At 43.5% G+C, this 10,310-nt stretch overlaps 1 protein-coding gene across 2 annotated transcripts; it reads right to left on the bottom strand.

Annotated features, from left to right (window-relative positions):
* Window positions 1-3,309: 3,309 nt before the first annotated feature.
* LOC120673071 lies at window positions 3,310-9,812 on the bottom strand. Of its 2 annotated transcripts, XM_039953752.1 has the most exons (6): window positions 9,624-9,812; window positions 5,772-6,157; window positions 4,958-5,080; window positions 4,767-4,880; window positions 4,475-4,660; window positions 3,310-4,347 (listed from the first exon to the last, which is right to left on the bottom strand). In XM_039953752.1, exons 2-6 carry the CDS (start codon window positions 5,979-5,981, stop codon window positions 3,571-3,573), a joined length of 1,410 nt encoding a protein of 469 aa, XP_039809686.1. In that variant the 5' UTR covers window positions 5,982-6,157; window positions 9,624-9,812; the 3' UTR covers window positions 3,310-3,570. The 2 variants fall into 2 exon arrangements, with proteins under 2 accessions (XP_039809686.1, XP_039809687.1); XM_039953753.1 differs by lacking the exon at window positions 5,772-6,157 and having other exon boundaries at window positions 9,624-9,811.
* Window positions 9,813-10,310: the final 498 nt, after the last annotated feature.

The raw sequence follows: 10,310 nt of genomic DNA, 5'->3' as shown, positions 1-10,310 counted from the left end.
GATAAGTCCACCCCACCCTACAAATATAAACGGTCACGGCCGATTGAAGGTATCCAATCGATCAAACAATACAACTTTTATCTTTTTATTTTCTCTTGCCCTAGCTTTTCAAATCTACTACTTGCTGTTTCTCCTTCGTCTCTATGTCGATTGAGGGTGTTCTAGGTGGCCTGCCGACCCTAGAACAACCCTGCGTGCGCCTGCCCCGACGGATCTTCCTAGGCTAGCGTTCGAAGGTTTCGTCACCAATTCTGCCAGCGGTGACCGATCAAACCGCTCCAGACCGGTCTGACCGGTCTATGCGGCGGTGCTGCATCACGCGCTTTTACTTGCTACACGTTCGAGTGCGTTCGTGTGTAGGCTGTAGTTTTGCGTCAACACAGAGAAACACGCACAAAGACGCGATTATTCTGAAATGAATCTAAATGTTGTGAATGTTTAGAAGCGCTGCTCATACGCCAACTGGATACTCCATCCGTCCCAAAATAAATGCAATTCTATTGTTCAAAATTTGCTCACAAAGAATGCAACTTTGACCTATCAACCACAAAAGACAAGAGTCTCTGGAAACTTCTCATACAAAAGACAAGCCAATATATAGATTTTTTTAAAAAAATAAAGAGCAATTTGGTAATTTACATTTAGCATTAATTTACGTGTCTAGTACTAGAAGTTATATTTATTTTGTGAAGAGAGTACGCAACAACGACTACCAGCGGTGTCAACATTGACAAGACCTGCTGCTAGTCTGTCAGTCTGTCACTGTTGCTGGTCTGTCAGTCTGTCACTGCTGCCCTGGTCGGCCTGCTGCGAAACCTCCCTGCCGCGCTAACATGCTTTGCTTGCTGGTGCCTTTAAAATTTCAAAATTTTATAAGATTTCTCGTCACATTAAATCTTTGAACCCATATATGAAGTATTAAATGTTACTAAACAAAATAACTAATTACACAATTTGTCTATAATTTACAAGACAAATCTTTTAAACTTAGTTAATCTATGGCGGGGCAATAATTAAATACAAACGAAAGTGCTACATCGTCTAAACAAGGGGTTGATGGGTTTCGTGCAGGCGACCAGCATGTAAATGGTACCGATATTTTCTAACCGATCGTTCGATCGGTTTCGTGCAGGCGACCAACATGTAAATGGTAAGGATATTTTCTGACCGATCTTCGATCGAAAGGGATGGATATTAATTCGAAGAGTTTTTCTCTGATATCCGGGTACTGTTCCGAATATCGGATCGGATATGAGATTCGGATATAATGTGGCCAATATCCAGCGGATATCAGATATCCAGTCGGATAGTCCAGATAGTCAATTCGGATACTAGATTCGGATAGTTGTATTATTCTAAATATATAATAATAATAATCTGATTTAATTTCTAAAAATTCATAACTAATTCATTTTTTATTAGAAAAATATATAATTAGTACCAAATTTTTTCTAAAAATACAATCTATCTATTGGTACTATATTGGAGTTGAATCTTATTTATTTCTATTTTCAGAATTAACCTTGCACTCTGCCAATAATTCAACAATAAAAATTAGACTTGTTCTATCTTTTTTTCAAAATACCCAATATCGTATAATAATTCAAACTTGAATGTAATAATTTGGAGTGACAATATCGTGTAATTGAGTGCTCAAAATGGTATGTGATTTTTGTTAAATCGGTTAACCAAGCACGATTTTAGTTTGAATCTGGCCTTCTTGAACAGATGAATTGATTCGATTGCTTGTTAAGTATCATCAATGTGATAAATTATAATTTCTTGAATTGAGTGCCTCCAATCTAAGGTATATTGCAAGTTAGAATGACATGTAATTGAATCTCTCTCGTCTACTTAGTAAGTAGAAACATGCAATTGTTTGTTAAGCATAATCCAGTTAAAATTTGGGTTCGTAGGGTGTTCGAATGTTACAACACGTGTGATATGAGTATATGTTGCTTTTACTCAATATCCGAAGTAATATCTGTATCTGATATTAACCGCATCTGATTCGCTACATATTCGATACACTCTATTCGTATTTGTAACCGAAGCAGTCCACATTCGTATATATCCGAGCCTACCTGTTTTCGAATCCGAATCCGATAGAAAATACGAAAGTAAGTACAATATAAGTGATATTTGTCCGTATCCAATCCGTTTACATCCCTACCTGCTTGTAACGGCCAAATGGGCCCATCTTGTCAACTAATAATGCAGCCCAGTTCCCCCTCGTGGGCTGTTAGTCAGCGGCGGCACATAACAGCCTCGGTTTGGCCCGTTACATGGTTCGGCCCAACAAGAGGCGCTAGAACCGGGAAAGAATGGGCCCATCGACCAACTAATTTGTAGTAATTACTAATTACTAGCCATGTAAAGGTCATATACCGTAATGCGATGTGGCTTTGATGGAGCACAATCTTAGGTTGAGATGATGCATGCGTTTGACTGAATCCAGCTACTTCAGCAGGGTCAATGTGATTATGCCACAATCTAGTTTCCGCTTTTCTGGATCTCGCTTTTTTGAATCTCGCTTTTTTGATAATCAAGATTCTGAGATAAGTCTGCTGTCCGGAGAATCGGCTGTCTGGATAAGCTGGGTGTTTGGCTATCCTGATTATTTTGAGTCGAATCTCTGAGTTAAGTGGTAAAATATCTAAAATGCCCCTAAAGCTGGTGATATCTCATTTTTTGCTGAATACGAGGAGAATTCAATAAATTTTATATTTTTAGTATCTTGACTACTTAATTATATTACAATTAGATCAATATAGGTTAATGTAAAAAATTTCACGAATGTTAATGACATGTCACGGCAGCAAACAAGAACTTGGGGAAAAAAGATAGAAAAAACAATGACTAAGATGGCAGGGAACAAGAATGGGAGAGGTAGGCGGCGTTGCAAATTTAATCGAAGCGTTTGGTGGGGATTTTGGCTTATTTCGATCGAGAATCTGCTTATAAGCGTACCCAAACAGAGCCCCACTGCTCTTGGTCTTGCACTCGTATGTTTCCAAGTGAAATTCGCGTGTTACCATCATATCCGTCAAACAGCTTGTAAAATCGGACCACTATTCTCCGAATTCGTGAAACGACTATGATCCCGTTTGTTTCAGCTTCTGGCCAATTTTGAAGGCTAGATTTTGTGAAATTCAAAAGTTGAATGACTCCCAAAATTAATATGGGTTGCACGACGAGCAACGAGCAACGAGTTTATCTGACTGCAACATACTAGCGTTTTAAGGGAAGCCACAGCTATTTTGACACGCACAATTGAACTAAAGCTATTTTAGCATTTGTTGAAGGTAGCTTTACAGGTTCTGAATCATCTCATTACTGAAAAAGTTCAGAAAAAATTGCATCATCTTTTTATGCGCGCCTGCTTTTTCCCCTTGGAGATCAGAGACGGAAAAAAATTACAATCTGTACATCATACATGAGCTTGCTCTGAGCTCTCTGAAGCTGTAAATATGGTGTACAATCTATCATCTAGGCAAGGTCAATGTAACAGCTACTGATGACTACTGTATTGTACCTCCCATCCTGGCACTATCTCAGGCCGTCGGACGGTCAGCCGGTGGTGGTCGCCGGATCGGGGTAAGGGTCGGTCCAGCAGCCGTCCTCTGCCACGGCCTCCTTCCACCTCCTGTTGAACACCTTCAGCTCGGTGTACGACCGCTGCCTCACCGCCAGCCGGTCCGTCGCCGACGCCGACGCCGACGTGAACGCAGACACCTGCGCCTTGCCGCCATCGCCGAGCGTGGGGATGCCCCGGTGGAGCACGTACTGGCTGTCGACGACGCCGACGTTGCGCCACCGGTCGCCCTGCGCGCAGTACCCGAGCTTGAAGTCCATCCCCCACGCGTAGATGAGGTCGTTCTGGATCATGTGCCACGCGCAGCGCCACGCCGCGCGCGAGAACACCGGCACCATCATCTCCACCCACCCCGTGCACGGCGGCCCCGTGCTGTTGCCGTAGCACCGGCCATGCCCGTTCGTCTTGTAGAACCGCCGGTGGACGTCGACGTTGCGCGCGCGGGCCGTGAGCCGGTGGTGGATCTGCGACCGGCGGTCCAGCGCCGGCTGTGAGATCTCGAGCCCTTCCCTCCTCACGATCCGCAGGTACTTGAGCGGGTCGAAGCTGTCCACCTCGATGTCCTCGTCCCAGAGGAAGATGTACTCGTACTCCGCCACCAGGTCCGGGTGCAGGAACCTCTTGGCGAACCACCACTTGGTCTGGTCGCGCACGGAGACGTGGATGGCGCGGTCCGACCACTTGAGGTCTCGCCATCCGTCGACCACGCCGTCGTAGTGTAACAGCATCACGATGAAGTTGGCAGCCGGGAACTGCACGGTGATCACTTTAGTCAGGCAGGCCACAACGGCAACAGAGCACGGCGCTACTACATGAAGATCGAAGCAGGGCTGAACAATCGAGGGCAGCAAAGCGTATCAGAATTCAGAGGGAGGTTACCTTGGCGACAAGCTTGTCGACGACCGCCTTCTGCTTGATGCCGACGGGGATCGCTAGGAGGCTTTTCGACGGCCTAACAGCCTCCTTCCGTCCTGGATTGCCGCCCAGGGACTCTGTCTGGAAGTTGGACTTGTCCTGCACGATGCCCCTCGGCAAGGCCTCGCTGCCTGAATGTCTGCATTGGTTCTGCAGAGTTTTTAGAGCAAGAGTTCTTCAGTAACTGCTCTTGTAATATCCTCAATTGTCAAATTGTCATGAATAGTAAGAAGCAGCAAATGGATATGCTTTTAACCTCAGAGAGGTTGGGTTCCTCTGTTGGCTCAGCGCGCGACGCGCTCGTCGCCGGAGGCCTGATCTCCTCAGTTGCAAACGCTTCTCTTGGATGCAGCTGCAGTATCGACAAGTTCTGCAGAAGCACATCGAGCAAGAACGAGCTTTCAGAATTCAGAGTATATACCTGAAAACGTCCAAGAAAACACATACCTCCTTGCGATCAACCGTGACAATTGCACCAGCGACGAATATTAATACGAAGAAAAATATCAGCGCCGCCGGTGGCGCGATGCTGAAGAACCGCTTATGCGGCGCATCGTTGGAGATCGGACCCTGGGGCAGGTCATCAGAAGGAACAATGGTTGAGGGCATCATACATGCGGTTGCAATTGCATTGCGTCAAGATTCAACATGTCTGAACTCTGCAGCCTGAGCTGCTGAAAACTATACTTGACCAGAAAGCAAGGACTTCTCACGGAGGAAATCGGTTCAGGAAGGACGAGGCAAACTCATATGCCCGGGAAACCCAGTCCAGGAAGGTAAGCTATGCTAAAACTCACTCTGAAATCTACTGCAAGTGTGACCTCTACGCAAAGAAACTAACAAGGTTAAAAACTCAGCAACCCCAGCCTGCTGCACGAGCTGTATTCAGACTTGAGAGGAGGAAAGCATCCAAAAGACATGCACAAGAGCTGTATTCAGGGAGACACAGCAGGCAAGGATGATTCCGCGACCGACGATGCGTGCCTCGCCGCAGAGGAAGGGGAGATCGAGTATGAGCCTAAGCAGTGGCGGACCTAGGATGATTTTACCATTTACAATTGATAGTATGGTAATTCTTAAATTCAGAATTAAGCTAGAAACGGTGACAAATCATAATATAAACAGTTCAAATTAAGATTTCAAAAAATCAAATGAAATATAAATAGTGGTATGTCGAACTAACTCACGAACACGAATTGAAGTCTGAAACCAATACCCAAGTTTTTTTTGTAATTAGAATTAAAAAGTAGATGATCAATACCAGGAAGCCGTCGTGCGTCGTGGGCTCGTGGCCGGCGTCCCGCCTCCCGGCGTCCTGGCCGGCAGGCCGGCGCTCCGCGCCGACGCCCGACGCGCGAGCTGCCGATGCCGAAGCCGAAGCCGAAGCCGACGACCCCGCCGTCAGCCGTCCCGCGCCCGCCGAATTGCCGAAGCTCCGGCTCACCGCGGCCGCCTGGCCGGCCGCTTCCATGGGCGCGTGGCCGCCGCCGCGCCGTGAGAGACGAAGTCACCAAGTCGGAAGACGACTCGACCTTGCTATTCGCGTGCAGTTGCACTCCGCCCGCGGGCGCTCGTGCGGAGCAGCGGAAGCCAAACCGACTCGCGTTTCTCGCTCTCTGCGTTTCCTTCTTGCTTTTCCTACAAACACTGCTTAAGTGCCGCACGTGTTTTTAAAGACATCGTAAATAAGTTTTTTTTTATGTTCATAGAAAGTCTATTAAACAATAATTTTGTATTTACAGCAGAAATCTATACACGAATAGGATGTATTTATCTTTCTCCAATTCAACTTTTAACAAACTAAGAATCTTATATTGCTCCGTAATATAGGACAGTATTCATAAATGTGCAAAAGAAAAAGGAAAATGGAGCAACTAAAGGTGGGTCTACAGTAAGCACGGCAGGGTCATGTAACCTCACTCAATTTCTCATCTGCCACAGTAAATTGCAAACACTATAGATGTTATGCTTGTCATATAATTACAAGGACTCAACTTAGTGCTAAACTACCTTGCTTTGATGGCGTGTCGTTTGCAACTTTGCATCCATTACCAAAGCAGGTTATGTACCATTTCTGTGAAACAAATTGAAGGACCTATGATCCTAAAGAATCCAAGGTCACCACAATTTCTATTTTTAGAACAGGACACCAAAATTTCTCACATAGTCAATTTCATAACTTTTATAGCTTTTTGTTACCATCAAGAATTAGGAAGTATCCAAAAATTTAGCAATGCCTTAATAGAAGCGACAACAGTTCTCATTTCTCAAATGAGAGACAACAACCCTTAATAGAACCACACAAACTGGAACAAGATAATTATATTGCCTACATTAACTATTTGAAAATGCCGATGCCTATTTGATAATTCTTCCTCGGTGGCGATGGTTGATCATATCCAACGAAGTGGCTTCTCTAGTATTTTTTTAAAAATAAAATCTCATGATCAGTGCCATGTTCTCCATTTCACATGATGCATTGATGCCATGCCCACATGCAACACTACAAATAAAAACTCTGTTCGGCTTGTCTCCTTTCAATTTATTTCGGTTTATTCTCTCTCATAGAACACTACTGAATCAACAGAAATCAATCGGCTTTTTACGAACCGAACAGATATGGGTCTGGCTCGCTGCCTAAGGGGCTGTGGCGGCGGCACTTGGCACCGGTTTTCCTACCCTCACCAGACCCTTTGAGGGGAGCTAGGTCCGAAGCGAGCGGATCTCGTCTAGGTGCTGAGGGGGTGTTTGAAAGAGGGGACTAAAACTTTAGGCTAATTTTAGGTATTGAATACAGACTAATTACAAAACCAATTGCGAGGTTAATTGACGAGATGAATATATTAAGTTTAATTAATTCATCACTAGCATATATTTACTGTAGCACAACATGGTCAAATCATGAACTAATTATGATTAATAGATTCATCTCGTCAATTAGCCTCCATTTGTGTAGTTTTTTCTAATTCGTCTATATTTAGTACTTCTAATTACTGTCCAAACATCTGATGTGACGGGACTATAGTTTTAGTCCCTCCTTCTCCAAACACCCAGCACGGTGAGAACTCCGATGACGAGGACGCAGACGCGGTCTCCTGCGGCTCACGTGTGTCAATTTCTGCATCTAATTTCTTAGATGAAGCTTTATTGCAGCATCTCTAGCAGTTTCATATTCACGGGAAGAATATATATACTAATAATATTGGATTATCTCCAATAACTATCGCAACAAACTAATAATACTGGGAAGAAGATATATACTCCAGCACTTCCCCCAAAATCTCCCCCTTTCCCCAATAATTATTGGATTATCTCAATATTTCACCACAACTCCTCTCAAATAAAGAGAGCATTTTAGCTCCCCTAATACGTTAGTTGTATTGGGATAAGGTTATTGGGGAACTGTAAAAGCATCTCTTCCAAAATCTATACAAGTGGTATTAGAACATCACAATACTATCTTATTAAGAGATATTTATTGGAAAATTGATGGAGATGTTTTTTGGTGGATGAGATCCAGCGGGCGGAGAGCCTTTCTACTAATGGGGTTTCGCTAAATTTTGACTCTGCTAATGTGGGAGCAGATTAGGCGAAACACTACCGGACTTTAGCCTGGAGAATTGTGGATGCGGTGGTGGCAACGATCGTCGGCGGTTAACATGTGGAAGGGTCTGCTCCCAAAGAGAAGGCAATCTCATATTCACGGGAAACACAATCTAGAAAGGTAAGTGTTGAAAATAACAATGCATACTTCAAGTAGAAGGTTGCATGATAGCCGTATAATGTAGTTGCATTATAGTAGTGTAGCCACATAAAAAGTACAAGAGTCTTATATTGTACTAAGTTATAGTAAATAAAGAGTTAAATTCTCTTGTATAGAGTTGGGCTCTGTTTTGTTGTCTAGGTCAAGGTCTCCTCTGTGTAGTGTGAGTTTATGATCCACAAAAGAAGCGACATCATACTACTTTCATGGCCCGCAAAAGAAGTGGTAAAAACTGCGTTTACAAAGAGAAGGAAGCAACAACATAATTCAATCTTGAACATAAAACGCCCACTATTCATGCATACATATCATGGTTTCATGATCCACAAAAGAAGTGAATTAGCAGTTACTTCTCGATTTAAACTAGAAAAGTGGTTTCTGTTTTCATTCAACTTCCTCATGTTAGAACCTTTTTTATGGAAACCAGTTTCTGATCCATTAAACTAACACCCCATATTGAACTTGCCGGTTCAAGAACCTTCCAACTATATCAACAGAGAAAAGCAAAAGGAAAACAATGATTGAAACAAAACTTTTCTAGAGTCATAAAATTCATTCTTTCTAACGGAATTTAGTGGATTTGGTTATCAAATCAATAATAGAATAGTAGCAGGATAAACATACTGCAGAAATGAATCGAATAGATTCCACCAGCCAGCTCCTCACCATTAAAAAGCAATTGAACAGTAATTCTTGTAATAAATTCTTACTAGAATCAGCACTTGCTCACAAAGGCTGGTGAATTCCAATTTGAAGAGATGCACAGTCCCTCACCATTGACCATAGGGGGGATGGCGTGGCCAGAGAGCTCCGGGAGCTCCACCCCCTCCCGTCTGCGCACCTCTAACCCATTGCAGGAACAGCTGCCAGATTACCCAGTTACTCGCTTCCCGCTTTCCTCCCCTGCAACACCGTTGCTCGCTCCGCTAAGCATGACAGTTCCTCTCCCCTGCTGCAAGGTCCTTGAGTGGACACTGCTTCTAAGGAACTGCCGCCCCTTGGCCGTCCAAGGTCTTGTCACCGACCTCGACTCGGCGATTCATTCCCACCTCGACTCTAGGTGTGTCCTTCTATAATTTCCTTCTCGCAAATTTCTATGTCGCCTCTCCCGTGGCTTGCCGTGGTTCGTCTACGTGCCAAAGTAATGGAAGGAGAGCGGCTTCCAATCCAAAGAAACCGAAAGAAAAAACCGATAGAAGCGGAGTCGGTTCAACTCTCATCGTCTTCCCCCAGAAGAACACCTATCAATCTATCGAAACACCTCTAGGACAAGGTAGACCCCTGAAGAAATCGCATGGAGGGTTTGGCGAGGAAAAGAAAAATAGAGGAGAACGAGGGGAATCGCCATACCATCTAAAGGATCATGAATTCTTCGAGAAGCTGCTGCTGATGGAGACGATTATTTGCGGGCTGGAGTGATCAATCCGGGACTGCGCCACAATTGGAATTTCTGTGACGGCGAGGCAAAAGCTGGATTTGGAAACATAGAAGAAGAGGGAGATGAGTTTGGGGGAACAATGAGAGTAACAGAGATATTTGAGTAGTCTAGCCCTCGTGGCTTTCAGTTTTGTTTCATGCTACTAGGGCCTTTTTCCTATTGAACTCCTTATACTTTGCCAATTTTATGAAGTGTCACTTTCATGTCTAAACTCTAAAGTCTTGTACAATCATTCTTGGGAATCTAGGACACTATACATTCTTGACTTCGATCTTTTGTTTTGCAGCAAATCAAATACTTATTAATTGCTTTCCAAGATATATGGATTTAGCGAAATTAAAAAGATAATACATATTTTCTTGTATATTTACATTTTTTAAAACAAACTGGCATGAGATTGGCGATTTTAATTAATATACAAAAAGGTATATTTACATGTCCTTATCTTTCTGATACCACTCAAAACAAAAACCTCACTACTAGAGTACTAAATAATGTTTTCCCTTGAGCGTGTTCTTGCCTAGAAATATGCTCTTTTACGGCTCCGACATAGTCTTTTTGTTTCATTAATATAATAATTTTTTAGAAGTATACACTCC

This window comes from Panicum virgatum, chromosome 5N (genome assembly GCF_016808335.1).
Source record: "Panicum virgatum strain AP13 chromosome 5N, P.virgatum_v5, whole genome shotgun sequence".
Lineage (NCBI taxonomy): Eukaryota > Viridiplantae > Streptophyta > Magnoliopsida > Poales > Poaceae > Panicum > Panicum virgatum.
The sequence above is the reverse complement of the archived record's forward strand: the minus strand, read 5'-3'. Positions and strand labels throughout refer to the sequence as shown.